This window comes from Grus americana, chromosome 3 (assembly GCF_028858705.1).
Source record: "Grus americana isolate bGruAme1 chromosome 3, bGruAme1.mat, whole genome shotgun sequence".
Classification (NCBI taxonomy): Eukaryota; Metazoa; Chordata; class Aves; order Gruiformes; family Gruidae; genus Grus; species Grus americana.
Window position 1 is genome coordinate 51,917,180 of NC_072854.1, and position 16,697 is coordinate 51,933,876.

The 16,697-nt window shown below is 43.9% G+C and overlaps 1 protein-coding gene across 9 annotated transcripts in view; it reads right to left on the minus strand.

Moving 5' to 3' along the window:
• The window catches only part of FYN (FYN proto-oncogene, Src family tyrosine kinase), a 140,030-nt gene that overhangs the window by 13,166 nt on the left and 110,167 nt on the right, over positions 1 to 16,697 (minus strand). For 7 of the 9 annotated variants that reach the window (XM_054820408.1, XM_054820406.1, XM_054820403.1 and 4 more), the window contains 4 exons: positions 14,073 to 14,237; positions 9,649 to 9,828; positions 7,453 to 7,529; positions 7,196 to 7,349 (listed from right to left, as the gene is read on the minus strand). In XM_054820408.1, the coding sequence (XP_054676383.1) occupies positions 7,196 to 7,349; positions 7,453 to 7,529; positions 9,649 to 9,828; positions 14,073 to 14,237 (576 nt within the window). Of the gene's footprint in view, positions 1 to 7,195; positions 7,350 to 7,452; positions 7,530 to 9,648; positions 9,829 to 13,440; positions 13,597 to 14,072; positions 14,238 to 16,697 lie in introns of all 9 variants that reach the window. The other 2 variants (XM_054820409.1, XM_054820410.1) reach the window with 2 other exon arrangements.

Sequence of the window (16,697 nt, forward strand, 5' to 3'; positions counted from 1 at the left end):
GGTGTGCTAAAATATTACTTAGAAACAAATACCTTTTTCTAGGGAAAATTGCAGTTGCTCAAGTAAGTCCTCCTCAATTAAAAGACACAAGACAAAGTTTCAAATCCCTAATGCCTGAAGTCAAGAACTTTAGTTAAGCATCAACACATCAGTGGTTAGATTTGCAAAGGTGCCAGAGGATTTTTGGATGTCTATTCACTTTCAAAACAGGCTGCCTCTTCTGTATTTTCATTAGTTCATATGCAGGCAGGAGCTAAAATTTGGGTGCTCGGCTTTGGTCTCAATCTCCCTAACTTACACTTCTTCATGGGACCAATCTTAGTTTATAAGACTCAAAATTTAGAGAACTTCATCTTCTCCTAAAAACCGCCTAGGCCGTGATGTTTGAGATCTCTGCGGCAGCAGCCTGCCATCGTTTGAGCCTCTGTTCTGGAAGCTGGGCCGGCTTCAGCAGCACCAGCAGCCACGTAGGGGTTGGCAACAGGCTCCCCCAGCCACCGGCAGATCCTGGGGCTATACACCCCTTGCCGATCCCCGGAAAAACTGCAAGCTGCGTATATCTGGTGGTCAGGTTCCCTAGGCCTACGGTGCATGGCTTTAGATGGACTTCTGCAGGCATGCCATGGATATGAGGGCTAACGTCCCTCTGCTCTCTCATACGTGCCGCTGAGATGGTACACGCACACCGTGCCAGCTGAACAAACAGCTCCAGGCTGGCCAGCAGCCTGAAGGCTTGGATGTTGGCTGGTGCTGTGTGAGACAGCCAAGCATGAGGGTTTGCTTGTTCATGTGTTGCACACATTTTATTCAACATATTATTTTTTCTCTTCAATCAGCTGTGTTTTTCTGAGAAGCTGAGCCAAACCTGGACTAATTTCCTTGTGCTTCATACTCAGATCCAAAGGTAGCAACCACCTACAACTCATCTTTGGAGGAAAGAAATCTCTTCTGACTCCTTTGTAGCCAACTCCCACAGTATTTTTGCGTTCCTCATCTACTGCTGGTGTGGCACTGGGAAGTGAGTGTGTGGTGTGTTGAGGGACCGTGGGCAGATGAGAAACAAGGTAAGTAGGTGAGAAGGGTGGACAATTCCAGCACATCCCTTTTCCTGAGAGCTAGAGCAGTACAAACCCCATTGGACTGTGATGTGCACTGCTGGGGAAGACAAACGGTCTGTGCTGGCGATTTTCTGATGACAGGACAGCTACTCATTGCATTTCTATGTTGCCCCTGCTGTGGATGATTCGCTGGCTAAAACACTTAATACAAAAATCACATGTTCTGCATTTTGTGCAGTATTTCCTGACCTTCGGTTTGAAATGATAGATGGGGAGGAGGGAAAGGCAAGGTTGGCAGAGGTCGCTACCAGAGCCCTGCCTCATGGTTTTCCGGCCCTGCAACGCATGCTGAAGGTTAGATGGTCCAAGAGAGCCCACAACCCAGTATGGCAGAGCCACCAGTAAGGGGAGAGCAGAGACCAGTGAGGACGTACCAGGCTGGCCACCTGCACAGCTGCAGGTACGTCGCATACACTGCTGTAACACAAAGAGATCACACGCAGCTTGTGTGAATGGGTGCGTGTGCGTGTGTGTGTGTGTGTGTGTCTAACACGGATCCCCAAGGTGCTGCCTCCCATCTAATGTCTGGCACTGGAGACACAAAAAATCATTGTGAAAAAATGATGTGTGAAAACACAAAAATCCCCAAACGTGCTGAGCACCGCTCCGAAGCCTCCCGATTGCTACCGCTGTATGAAGTGTTCGCACAGGCCAGACGCTGTGCGTGGCTCCTGACCGACACACAGTCTCCGTGCTTACTCTCTTCCCAGCACACCGATTAAAACCCCCACCCCCTCCCTCTGCCCAGGCCTCAGCAGCTTATTAAACAAGCTGACTTTGTGCTGCAAACAAATTACAGCATCAGATCATCAGATAAAATGCATATTACTGACAAGCATGTTAATAAATCTGATAAGCCAAACTACCCCAGCTGACAACGTAGCCTATCTCCTACTTTGAAGGCAGATTTTACATCAGAGGGGAAATTCTCTTTTTTTTTTTTTGCTGGAACCGTTTTTATTACAAACTAGCAGGTCAGTAACTCCATGCGTACAAACCAACTGCACACCATATTCATTAGGTCAGGGTAACCTGTCTTTGCCCCAAAGCGAGGTACTAATCTGCATCTTTTATCTCTGTCCCTTTTTTGACACATTTCAGCCTGGAGAAAGCCTTTTTTGGGTTTCTGCACTGCTCACAACCACATCAAGCTAAAGCTCCTCAGACAATTTACTGTTAGGGCAGCTGGCCCTGCCTCTGCCTCCTACCTCTGAGGATTTTTGTGAGGCTCAGCCCCATTCTTGGGACCTCTGCCCAGCTCTGCCCAGGCATTCACACAGGTTATCTCCCAGGAGGATTTCCGTGGGAAAAATCAATCCGTGGCCCTGCTTTAATTCTGCCTCGGCTATAAGCAGGTCGCGTGATGAGAAGGAGCGGAGGGGGCTGGGATAATTGAGTGACCTTGACATACAACTCTCAGCACGATTTCTTCTGAGGCGAGCGAAAATCCCTCAGAGGTCTGTTTTTTCAGATCTAAATCTCGACGAAGCAGAAACCTCTGAAATTCATGCCCCAGAGCCACTGTCAGCTTGATAATGATCCTGTTTCCGGAAATGCTACAATGCTGCTGCTACCTCTTGTACCTTAAAACCAAACCAAATACAGCACCCCAATTCTAAGACCCCAAAACCAGGGGAACTCTTGGGTTAGTGACGAGAGAACATAGTGCAGTGCCAAATTGCTCCTGGGGCTGGAAAAGGAAAGCTGCAAAAGGTAAAAACGAAGTGCTGAAGCAAGCATGTAACAGGAAACGAGTCAGCCCCAGTAGGCGATGATGAGTGCCGTGTGGGAGGGACTGCGCAATTACATTTTTTGTGCTGTGAGAACGAACATGAAATTACAAGGCTGGCAAAACATCAGCGATCAGAAGCAGGCTCCATAGGCTGACCCCTCCCCGGGAAGCGGGGGACAAGGGGCAGAATTGCGGATGTAAACACCCCCCTCGCCCTCTGCCTGCACGCCCCCCTTCCCCTCGCCCTTCCTCTTGACCTGGCCGTGCTCCTTCTCGCAGAGCAGATGGCATCTCTGTAGGATCGTATCAGCGATCCCCTCCGGGACGCGGGGGGGGCTGACTGTTGAGAAGCAAGAGTCCTTCCTCCTGCACGCTCCACGGCTGGCCCGGGGAATGGCAGGTAAAGAGCAAGAACAAAGCCCTGGACATGACAGGCCACAGTACGGTCAGTCGTGAACAAGAGAGATCTGGTTAGCTGATGAGCTGACAGCCAAGTCTCTACCAAAGGACTGGAGAGAGCCTGGGAGGTGGAAAAAATCCCTGCTCATTTCTAGGAAATCAAAATAAGAAGCATCGCTTGTTTTTCAGCAGGTCAGGAAGGAGATATTTCTAAGTGCTAAGGAGGCAAAAATGATCTGAGAGTTTACAAAAACATACTAGAGCTCTCAAAATAGCTCTGACTTGTCTGGAAGGCATCAGAAAGATCCTTATTTTTTCATGTGTGCTTGGAGCAGCACTGCTGCAAGTGCTGCCAGTGTATGCAGTAGAAACATGGCCTGGAAAATAACTCTGCTCTTTTTTTTTTTTTTTTTTTATTAAGGCAATTTTAAATTTGTATCAGCTGCTTCTGCTTAGAATAGTAACAACTCTTACCCAGCAACTCTGTGGAGCACTCGGCACTCTCCACAAAAATGCCATGTGCTTGGCCAAAACTCCGCATAGCTGCGAACCAGATCAGTGTAAAGGTAGCAGAACTGCACGGGAAATCCTGTGTTGGAGCTGATAGGAAGTTTCTCTCTGTCCTGTAGGATACCAGGAGTTTTAAGTCTCGCCTTACAGGACTGACACAACCATCATCACCGATGGAAGGAAACAAGACTGAGTGCCTGACACTGTGTGCGTGGGGAAGATGTTGCAACAGCAACAGCCAAAAGGAGCAAGCCCCAATGGTGCAGGCTGCAACACAGTCCACCAGTGTAGCCTTTAAAATGGGCGTCACTTTAACAGGCATGTTTTTCCCCTTTGATTACTCACTTCCTCTAAAAGCAAGAGGAGCCAAATGCTCATTACAAGCCAAGAACTTTTTTTGTATTATTTAATGGCAGTGTATAGCTGCTAGTCACACACTTTAAATCACTAGTGGCATGACCTTCTCTTTCCTTCCTGACGATTGCTGAGAAATGGCAGTGCAGACAACGAACTGCTTTTTATTTACCTCTCATAAATCAGGAGCAGTCAGACCTCCTTTGTTCAAACCCAAAAGAAAATAAGCTGGTCAGTAAAACGTTACCACCAGGCTGAGTAATACCCATACAGGTTCAGGAATGCTGCACTCCAGCCCGCTGGGGCTCAAAGCATCCCCATCTGTTTCCTTTCAAAATATTTAATCGGAGACAAAAGTGACAGTGGGGGAAGGGAAAAGGAGATCAAGCAAGGCTGGAGAAAACCATCTCCTCCCCACACCGACAACGAGCTCTGTACTAACACACTTAAGCCAAGAGAAGGACGACTGCTGAGGCGAGAGTGACCAGAGGCTTCTTCAGATTTTGTAAGGGAAAAACATTTCCTTTCTCCCACAGGAGCTGCCAGTCTGGAGCGTTCCCCGTCCCCCTCCCCTCTGCTGGCCAGGCTCTCCTCCCGTGTCAAAATTCCCACTGAAGCAGTAGTCAGCTAGATAAACAGAGCAGTCCCCAGATGCATCCCCTTGGAGGCTGAAGTAATAGGTCATGGGAAACAAGCAGAGGCAACCATTTCCTTCTGATACTGTGGTCTCCACCAAGCAATGCTCAAACTGAAGTTTAACTAAACAAACCGGGACTGAATCCCACTTGAAGAAAAATTCCAGTGGTGCATTAGAAACCATGCTTCTCCCTCAATAAATTGAAGGTCCTAGGCTCACTCTGGCTGGCCAAGTGGCTTGGAAGTCAGGTTAATTGCAATGAAATGTAAATGGAGAGGGTGCTGCTTAGTCAAAAATGCGCCCCTTCCTAGAAGAAGCTACCGCTTAAGAAAGGGCCAAAAAAACATGTGTGAAAGTAGGAAAACCTTTCTACAGGATGCCTGTGATTACAGCTCTTTGTGTCTCTCTGTTAAGGAATTCTGCATCTCTGAAGGACTTAAGCCTGACCCTGAGGTCAGGGGAAGGAAGTATTGTCCATTGCCCTGAAGTATAGGAAGGATGGGTGACTTCTCCATACTTGCACCATGAGATGAAGCCAAGCAAACATGATTCAGATCTCCAGATCATCAGTGATGCAGGTTAAAAGCCAAACTACTTCTCCCTTCCCAGCCGCTTTTTCCACAATACAAGTGATTTCTGCTGTGGAGGAAGGGCAGGAGATGACACCCATGGCTACGCTCCCTCTCCCTGCCAGTCACGGTGTTATGCTTTTCTCAGCTCAAAGTTTTCCCACCCAAAGTCCAATGACTTTTATTGTCTTAAAAAAAATCTAAGCTTCTCCTCAATATTGGTCAGTCAGGTTTTCACGCCTTTCTAACACATGAAGAGGGCAAAACTATTCTGAGAGATTTAAACCAGAAAGCAAACAGGTCATCAGAGGATTTCCTAGGGATCAGGAGCCTGAAGAGATGTGGCCAGAAGTAGGTCATATACTTGTCTATTAAACCAAATAATTAGTCATGTCAAAATATACATTGGGTGGGTTCCAAAGAGAACAAAAGACCTGGCGGTAAAACAGACAGAAATGGAGATAATATAGGACACTGTTTCAAAGCCATTTTGCAGACTGGATCTGGCTGCCTTGTTCAAGGAAAACTCTTCTCATTTTACACAGGGGAAGGGCAAGCAGGCAGCCTTCTGCCTACCACAGCCTGCAGACACTCTTGTTACTCTGGAGAGAATGACATGAGGCTATTTTTTCTAGCAAGGAGCAATTCCTACCCTCAGGCTGAAATCAACAGTGGTTAATTCTCTGCATTAGTACCCACCACGGGTTCTTCAACGGCTCCCCCCCCAAATAATCAGGCCTCACTGTCCAAATGTGACAAAGGCAACTTTTAGGGTGAATGCAGCCTGTGGTCCACGTTCCTGTGACTAGGTACCGCTGACAGCAGTTCAGAGGGGTGTGAACGGCGTGAGAGCCGCTGCTCCCAGGCCAAGACAAGGCATGCTGGAAACTCTCTGGCTCCTTCTGTCAACACTTCAAAATTACAGAAGGAGATTAGCTCTTTCCTAAGAATTAATGGCAAAATCCATGCTGAAACATGAACTTCTGGTCAAGAGAAAAACTCACAATGGGAAGGGGTAAATGCAGGTTATGAAGTACTTAACCAACCAGTGCTTTCTGATGATACACAACAGGGTTTAACGGGACACTCCTTGGCTTTGGCACTGAAATGGACGGAGTGGTATTTACCGACACATATTGAGCAAGCACTACCAATGCACTGCCAACAGAAAGAGAACAGAACTGTAGCTCTGCAAACTTGGACCAACATCTGACAACTAAGCATGACTTGTAAAGAATGACTAACTACAAAAGAGCCTGTGTCATGGCTCAGTCTGAACACACACATGCTTTTTAAAAAAAGCTACAATACTCTTTGATACATTTTTATAGTGTATCAATGGTCTGCGGTGCCCAGCACTCTGTGTGGCACTGGAAAATGGCTTTCCTATTAAAGTAACTTTTTAAGTTCCCAAAGAACTTAATAGTTCTCAGAGAGACAGCTCCATTGCATAGAGACACAATTCCTCCACCCGTTTGAAATAAAATAAGAATAGCACAGCAGTGCTGATAGTGGTTAGTAAATACCAGAAGGCACCCTACGAAAGAAATAGCCTACCCCATTCGGGCTTTCAAGGCTGGTAAGTAAAGTATACTCTTTGTTATGGCACCATGAGGATCCTGTCTTTGCTGTCCCTTCACCCGCCTGTGCTCTCACTCATCATCTTTGTTTCATTGTGGTCAGTTTTTAAAGGGAAGACAACTAAGACTTCTCTTTAGGACATGCAATCAGCAGTGAAGTTCTGGGCCAGTAGTTCACATGGGTTCAGGATTTACTGAAAGCAACTCCAAAGCATATGAGAGCTTTTGAAAGCCATGTTCCCCTTTTCCCCTGTCACAAGAATGACGCTCAGTGCCACGCCTGCCGCTGTATCTACCTTGTCTGGCCGTATATTCATTGTCTTCAATCAGTCTTGCCAATCCAAAGTCGGCAATCTTGCATATTAGGCCATTCCCCACCAGAATGTTCGCAGACCGCAGATCTCTGTGTATGTAATTCATTCGCTCGATGTACGCCATTCCTGCAGCCACCTGCGAGAAGCACGAAGCACAACCAGTGCATTTTAAAATGAACTCGTGCATACATGGGCTATAAAACATATATACCTAAGTGCTCAATACTCTGAAGACAGACCTGGGCTGCCATGTCCACCAAATTCGGTAACTTCAAAGCTCTTCCTTCTCCATCTTTTAAGAAATCTAGCAAACTCCCTGCAAATGCAAAGTCGACACAATAGAGAGATGTTAGGGAAACAATGGCTATTCATCAGGATGGAGGTGCAGCAATATGTGCCATATTAAAGACAGCAATGTTTCGAGTTCAAGTGGACAGTTTCAAAAAAACCCAGAATATCTTAGAATTCTCCTATTATACTTGTTTCACTCTGCTTTAAGGTTGGCTTGCAGAAGAATATGTCACTAGTCCAAAGAGAGCTGCAGGGAAAAGAAACAACATATTGTTTTTAATTTTCCTGACCGTTACTGAGAAAATTGATCTTTCTTAACTTTTCCAGTGCTCTTTGAAACTACATACCTGCTGCTCTCTAAAGGCCTCAGCTAGCAGCAAAGCATCAGCTCGGTTCCAAGCCACACAAGCTATGGAAAAAGTCAGATCTCAGCTCAACCTGGTCCAAAAGAAAGGTCAGCCTGGAGCCTGGTAAGCCCAAAGGGGCTAGCATTAACAAAAGCTAATTTTCTTTAGAAATTAGTAGTGCTGCTTCTCTAGGTAACCCATAACTAAATGTAGCATGAACCATTAATTTTAGAAGACCACTATGCAAAACTAGAGAAGACAAAGCAGAGATCAAATGAAAGCAATTTTAGCAAAAGCAATAAGGACATAGCTCCCCCGTGCAAGGGAAAGAAGGGAGGTTCCCTGTAGCTTTTAAAAAAAGCCTACGATGCTACAGCTCCCTTCCCAATCTTGCATTCAAACAGAGAAGTGTGGCAGTCTCCTTTAAATAAGGTCAGTGAATTGGTTTAATAAATAAGGGGAAAAGACAGATGATTACGTGTTTCTGCCTTGATAAATTGTCAGCCTCAAGCTCAGATCCAAAGATGTAAAATGTTACAGTAAAAACTAGTAAAGTAAGCCAAAATAAACCACGTACTTCAGAAGGATTTTGAGAAGTCTTTTTTTTAAAGGAGAAAAAGCACATGCTTGTCACTGAGACATATGATTAAAGTGTGAGTTAGTCAGGGCTTGGATGCCTCTGATGAGGGAGGTGGGCAGGCACCTGCCAGGAAAATAAAAATCAACTCCAAATAGACTGAAAAAATGCACTTAAAATTTCAGAGTGTATCCTCCAATGTACAATGAAACTTCCCTGTGAGAACTTATGTTTCCTATTTGGTTCATTTGCTTTTCCAAAACAAGCAGATTTTTTGCTCTGCTCTCAGCACCCCTGCTGGAGATCTGATGGAGTGAAAAGTTTTCCTTTTCTCATTTTGCTACATCATTACCAGTTAAGTAGCTTAAAGAAAAAGAGAAGGGAGAAGGGGAAAGGGAAGGGGAAAGAGGAGGGAAAGAATCATATATGCAAATCATGTATTAAAATGATAAATGAGGCAGACTGAAAATTAAGCTGTGATCTGAGATCAAGGTGCCTGTGACAGAACTCAGGACTGATAAAAGAAGGAAAAAATCTTAGGTCAACAAGTGAACACTGAGAGAAGATGCCATATGAACTCTCTGATGCCAGGAAAAGCTAGGATCTTGGGAAGCAGCATGTAATATCATTCAAACCTAGAAAATGCAAATCTCCACTTGTAAGGGAAGTTTAGGTTTTGGACCCAGTTCAGAGCTAAATTTCTAATTCTTCTGAAGCCAGAGGTGAATTTAGTTTCCTGTTCCCTCTCTCCTTCCTCACACGCTGTTCATGCATCACAGTGCACCAAGGAGCAGTCTCCTAGCCTGGAGAAGAGGAGGCTGAGGGGAGACCTTATCACTCTCTACAACTACCTGAAAGGAGGTTGTAGCCAGGTGGGTGTTGGTCTCTTCTCCCAAGTAACAAGCGATAGGACCAGAGGAAATGGCCTCAAATTGCGCCAGGGGAGGTTTAGATTGGGTATTAGGAACAACTTATTCACCGAAAGGTTTGTCAAGCATTGGAACAGGCTGCCCAGGGAAGTGGTGGAGTCACCATCCCAGGAGGTATTTAAAAGACGTGTAGATGTCGTGCTTAGGGACATGGTTTAGTGGTGGGCTTGGCAGTGCTAGGTTAATGGTTGGACTTGATGATCTTAAAGGTCTTTTCCAACCTAACTATTCTATGATTCTTTGATCAACAAAGAAAAAATATTGTTACAAGGGCAGCAGCTCTGCCTTCACCTTTGCTCATGTACTCCGTGACAATATAGATAGGTTCTTCAGATACCACAGCATAAAGTTGGACCAATTTGTCATGTTTTAGCTTCTTCATGATTTGGGCTTCCTCTAAGAAGGATTCTGGAGACATAGTGCCAGGCTTCAGGGTCTTGATAGCCACTTTAGTATTTCCGTTCCACGTACCTACAAGCACAGATACTCAGATTAAACATCTTCTGCTCCTTTGTCTGCCTGATGCCTAATGTAACCAAGGAATAAAATAGCAAGGACAGTTAATATAATTATTTTTTTTAACATGAGGTTTCCCATGTTGCCTAATCATTATATTCCTCCCACACCTCCCTCACAGTTTAGTCTTTTTCTGTTATACTGAAAAAATAATACTCCCATTGGCACTGGGCCACAATCACCATTGTCCTACTCAGATAATGCTTCCACTGATGTCCACGGAAACCTTCTCTGAGTAAGAGATGCGGGACTGCTGAAACCCATCTTCATGTATTCCCTTGCTAACAAGTAATTGCTACAGACAACAACACAGCTCTAGTCACAGATTTGGATAACAAAACTGGTTAAACCCAGAATTTTCCATTTGCAAGACATTTTAACATTTTGGTTTTGTTCTGAGTCAGAGGAAAAAAAATATATTCCCAAGATACAAATTCTGAATCGATTTCATTTTAGAAACATGGGTGTGTTTCCAAACCCAAATGTGTCTTTTTCCTTCCCCAACTCATCCTCAGAAGCCCAGCAGCTGCTGATTGAAAACGTGGTTCCTGTCCACTTCGCTTTGTTCTTTACTTGTGGTCAGCACTGAAATGCACAAGTTGCATCATTTTTCAGCCATCATCTACCAAGCCTTCTGTAACACCTGAAAGCTTGCACAAGGACCTGGAGAGAGCTGGGGAAGGCTGACTCAGGGCATCCCTTCTTGCAAGGAGAAGGAGAACTGGAAAGGAAAAAAAAACCCCAAACATCTACTTATGTTAACAGTTTTTTTGGGGGAATGGGGGACTGGGGAAGGGAAAGGAAGGAAAATTAAAATGGGTAGAAATATCACTTTCCGAGTGCCTTCTGGTTGTCCCTTGCCCAGACTTTGCCAGAGCCCTGCTCCAGAGCCAGGGCTGAAATGGCTTTGAATGGGACCTGTGATCTGTTGCTAGGGAGCTGCCGTGTGACAAGGCAGAACAATACTAAATGGCTTCAGGATTTAATCACATTGGCTAAAAATTACTCCTCTGCACTTAAACGTGAGGATAGCAGAAGGCCTACAAAGTACATGAAGACTCAGATTCAGATCGAGTTTCTATAAACTAAGATCTCATCAGAAAAGGTAACGTGTAAAATAAGCCCGGTTTGTCTTTGTTAAAAGCACGTTAACAGTTACCAGGGCTCAGCTGCTGCATGGGAACTAGTTAAGCCAAAATAACTTCATCATGAGCTTTTGCAACCTGCCAGAGCATAAAATGAGCTGGATTGTTTCTTGTGGATGTGGTCAGGTCCCAGCTGCCACCTGGCCTAGCCGAGGGCAGGAGCGGTGGGGCAGCCACTGCCTGTGTTGTCCCTCATGTACAGGGCAATCCCCGCAGCAACACACGATGCTGTTGGAGTGGGACTTGGGGCACGTATTAGCCAAAAGTGTGCAGTGCAAGTTTGGTTTTCATTATGTCTTGATTTTTCTGCTGCCAGCTCAGTGCCAGGTGCTGTCACCTCTACCGGTGGTGGAGTAATGTCTTGAGTTACTACCACCGCTACCCCAGCACGCTTGAGGAGGACTCTTGATGTCTTAGTTTCACTCAGTCCTTCAAATCAGAGCTGAAGCAGGACTTTTGCTTCCCACATAAACTGGGAAGGATGCGGTTTTGCCTCCTAATCTCAAGCAAGGTGGCCAAAATCTTGTCTGATGGGTGAAAGGGAGAGTGTTTTCTCTGGAGCTACCAAGGCTCCGGACCGGAGAGTGCCGTCAGTCACAGCCACTTTGCAGAGGTACCGCAAATTGTATCAACCAGGAATGAAAACCCTGTTTCACGGGTGCCAGGGTTTCTGTCACTGGCATTAATAAACTAGGATTTTACCTGGTGTGTTAGCAGGATTAACTGTGTATCATCTGTTTGCGTTGCCCTAATAAAAATCCCAGGACTCGTTCTATTACCATGAAGTGTTTTCAGCAGTTCTATTTTTAAATACTTCTATGATTTCTCCAGTTAAAAAAGGAAAATCAAACAAAAATGTTAACTTATCGTCTCAGCCCAGATTTCAGTTTAAATTGTTAAATTTTCTTGTTGTGGTTTGGTATGTTTCCCTCTGAATTCCTCCCATATGTAGTTAGTTACTACTTAATGCATTTTTTATTAATTTTTACTGTAAATTTTTACAGTACTAATCTATTCCAATTTGGTAATGCTTCAGGGCTGTTAACATATTATTACTATACATTACTTTAAGAAACATAATGTCATAATTGTAATAATAATAATTTGTGCATTTCTGACAGACATTTGGTACTGGTACTTGGCACTTTATTTCTCATAGCTGATTTTTTTTTTCTTTTTAAATTGCATTTGCTCCTTTAACTTACTGTATATCAGTTTAAGATCTACAGCACACAAAGCTGACTAAGAAGTACCATCAACTTGAAACTCTCCCATGCACTCAAGATGGAGAACAAGAAGGTGAAACTGCAGTTATCTGGGGATGCTAATAGAAAACATAGGTAGCTTTCTTTGCAACCATAATTCTGTGAAATTCTAGACATTTATATGTTTCTAGTCTATAAATTCTAGACATTTCACAGACTTGCTGCCATGCTCCTCGCTGTAGTCTTGCAACGGAAAACAGCTGCAAGAATCCAGGAGAGCTCACTGGTTATTTTGGTCATACATACTTTTGTGGCACTGCAGCAAAAAGAGCAGCCAAACTGCTCCACCAAATTTTTCTGAAGAAACAACAAATAGTGATTCTTTATTTGAATTGGTCATTTTAAAGACGCTACACAGAATTCAATTTGGCACAAAAATCGAGCCCACTTCTCATTAAATGGCCGCTATATTGTGTTTCAATGCTATGGCCATACTAAGATTTATGTATATTTTAAATTGCTATTGTTTTATAGACATTAAAAGAATGAGGCCCATGGAGCGGGGCAAGGGCGGTAAGTAAAGCTGGCAAGTGTGTAGAAAACAATGTCAGTGGATTTGGAAAATGTCAGTATTTCTGCACTTCAAAGTGTGGGTTCAGCTGGGCTGGGCAAGTCTTGCCTCTATTGTCCCTGGTCTCTATATTGAGTTATGGGGTTCTGCTGCAGATACAATTTTTAAAACAGACTTTAAGAAGTGGATGCATGGGAAAGCTAGCTTGACAATATCAGCTTGCTGATACTTGCCATTATTTTTAAACAGGGAGAGCGGATGGAAGAATTTTCAGGGTCTGATCCCATCAGTGCTAAAACATACGAGGAAAGAAAAATGTCTACTTACCAGATTAATTTCTGGTTAGCCATTCTGCCTTACAAGTTTAGCATCATTCCTATTTTAATACCTAGCAATTGTGTAGTCACCCAAATAAACCCAACGCAATTAATGAAGTTTAATGCCCTAACCTCTCATACCAGTGTGTGCAAGTGAAAGGAAGTTTCCCCATGGGTTACTGTCTTTAGATCTGACTGGTTTAGGCGATACAGACTAACATTTCACACTATTCTGTTCTTTTAGCTTTAAGATCTCTACTTGAAATGTTTATTTCTGCCAAGAGGGCCTTAAAAGATGCATCCAAAGCAAAATATATTCTCTGCCTTACCACGCCACACTTCAGCGAAACACCCCTGACCAAGCTTCTGTTCCAGAAATAATGAATCACGTGCAACTTCCCATGCATCTTTAGCCAATCCAACAGTTTGTGGGGTATTATTCGTAGCAATCACAGTTAAGTTAAAACACAAACCATCAGCTTTCTCTATAGGAGAGGAAATTAATAAAAAAAACACACTTATAATCCAAAATTATGCATGCATTGAGAAAGATGGAAGGTGACTTTTCTGTCAGTGCTGCATTAAAGTTCATTTGCAAACACTGATTTTTTGGATACTGAAGGCAAGGACTTTTTTGTTAGCTTGCAGAAAAGGGCTCCTTGGTATAATTAATAGATTACTATGTGAACCTTGATTTATTATTAAGACAGTGGTAATTTGTCAAAATCAAAACCTTCCAAGGAAACACAGAATTTCAGTTTTCTTTTGCCATCAATTACAGTGAAAGTTGAAGATTAAAGAATCTCAAAGTCAAAGACATAATTCCAAAGACATTTTTCCTAACAGTTTGAGCTTCGCTCTTTTTTTTTTCTCTTGTGGGTCACAGTGCCCTACATTTCCACCTTCCATCTTGTAATCCCCACACAGAGAGCTATTTTAGAATAATTATTTTGCTCCATACCCATCCATACTTCCCCAAACTGCCCATTTCCCAGTCTCTTGATCAACTGTAGGGATTCTCGTGGAATTTCCCAGACATCTTTGGTTTTGACAGACAGATCAGTAAGCCTTGGCATTCCTTTATGACAGGGGACTACTAAGCGGCAGCAAAGACCTGCAGCTCTCTCTGATGGAGCCAGAAGTGAAGCCAACAGCAAAGGAGAGGAAAGAAAAAAAAGTGTGACATGAAACAAAAAACAGTAAGCATAAAAACAATGCTACTCACAACAGCTGTTAGTTGCATACCACAAAGCATCCTGGAAGATTAGAAATTGAACACTGAAACATATTCATTTGAGACAGAACAGGAAATATTTTAGTCTCTGCTTCCACAGCCTGAAATGGAAGGTGACCGCCAAGGGTTTCTCTTGTGGACTCAGGATTTCCCTTCTCCCACAATGCTGCATTAAGATAACTTCATGAGTAACAGCTATACTATAGTACAGTATAACTTCTTAAAAATCACCTACGGGTCACAAACTGGATTGTTTCTGTACTGAGCAAAATAAACACTGAGAAGATTCACTTTTTTGGAAAATCACAGCAATGAAAATTTGGTGGACTTTTTTGCTAGGTTTTTTCTAAGTATCCTGGGAAAAGGTATTTTCTATATTCTACTCTGTGAATAGGCGTTTTTGTTGGTGTCCTGTAAAAGACTTTCTGCCATTCTTTCTAGAGCAAACCTTTATTAGCATATGCAGCCAGTCCTGCATTGTTTGGGACAGATTCATTGTACTTATCTCTTGCAAAGCTTCACAGAAGACTTAACTGTGACAAAAGTCACACGATATTTTAGCAGGAGTAAAACCAACAATATATAAAAAGATATATACATACACACACAAATATTGGTGTGTAGTACACTATGCTGCACAAAGCAGACTACAATATAAAGCTTGCACAGCGACTTGTATCGTAAAACAGGTGCAGCAGAGCAGAACAAGGTGGGGAACGGCAATTGTATTTCAGCCTCAAGCACAATCTTTATTCTCCTGTGCAAGATTTCTTTGTGGGCAAGTGTACGGTTTGTTTCAGCATCACAAGGTGGGCACAAATATTGGGGGATGGTGGGGAGGTCCCTACAGACACCCTGACATGGACCTTGTTGTGTCTCCTGTAGCAGGACAACACAGACCACAAAACAGGGAAGATTAGCTGACCAGTTGGCATGGCTTATTCCAAGATAATTCCAATAGGAACATTAGGATAGAGACTACACAAAATAGGGATTGTATCTGGAAAGCTTCCTTATGAGTTTGGACAGCTGCAGAAAGAAACTGGAGGTTTTTAAGACCTCCTTGTTTTCCTTAATTGAAAAACAAACAAAAAAAACCAGCTTGGCATGCTGGTGCTCCAGTTAAGCCTAGACCGCACGCACAAGAGCTTATGCTTGACAGGCCGGCTGTTAGGGATTGGGTGAGTGGTGCTTCAGCTTCAGGCCTGGACTGACTTTCGTCTGATGTCAGGACACTCTGGGGATCTCAATATTTTCCATTTGTAAATCTCATCTGTGAAAGTCCAGACACTGCAGTTAACTTTGTTACCCAGGTAAGAAGGGGCTGGGCTAAGAGGGAAGTCTGGGTAGTAAGGGTACTCGGCAGTGCAAGGGGAGCACAGTGCAGGGCTACCTGTACCGCGTCTGCACAAAGGTACGCTTTGTACTTCCAGCTCCTGACCCACGACTGCTTCCATGAGACCAAACTGCACACTGCCTACCTGGGCAGCCCCATTTCCAGCTGCCTGGACAGGAGCGGTCCTCCAGCCTGGACAGTGATGGGACGAAGGCTGAAAGGTGGGCTGTACAGCATCCCTGTCCTGCTGTGAAGGCACTGCCCTACGGTCTCAGCAGTCATTCTTCAGGAACCATGGTGATCTTTATGGAGTCATTTGGGCATCTTTGAGCTCTCCCTAGAAGTAAATCTAGGCACTCAGAAGGCATTGTGCTAAGCTACATCCCACAATCCAGAGTGCAGAGCCGGCGGTTAGAGGCAGCCTTTATGTTTTGAGTCAGCTAGGGCTGGCATGGAACGAGGGCTCCTGTGCTCTCCTGGCTCTGGGACACCGCAGGTGAAACTTCTGGAGTGTGGTTTGTAACACACACTCCCGAGCTACCCTACCTGGATCCTACTGATTATGCCTGTGTGTTACACAGAAATGGCTGTTTCCAGATCTATTTGTTTCTGCATCTGTGCATAGAAAATACATCACCTAAATAATGTGACCACAGAAAACTAAAAGTTGACATATACCAGCTGGTATAGTGGGGTTGAAAATTATCTTCCTTAGATGTGAGTTTTCATACATTATTTAGCTTAGTTTAATGTAGAGTCACCAGAAACAACTAGAAATTCTCCCAGGCAGCATACACCCATCAGAAACTGGGCGGAGAAGACAGCCAGATGTCTAGTATGAATAGCATAAGAATACAGCAGACAGAATACAAAGAATACAGAAAAAACACCCCACAGAGAAGCTGATTTCCCAAGTAAAAATTATGAAAAGTTTTTGAGCAGCGAGCGTTTGGGGTCATCTGTTAATATTATGAAAGCTAAAGTAAGGAAAAAATAAAAAGCAAAATAATTCAAAA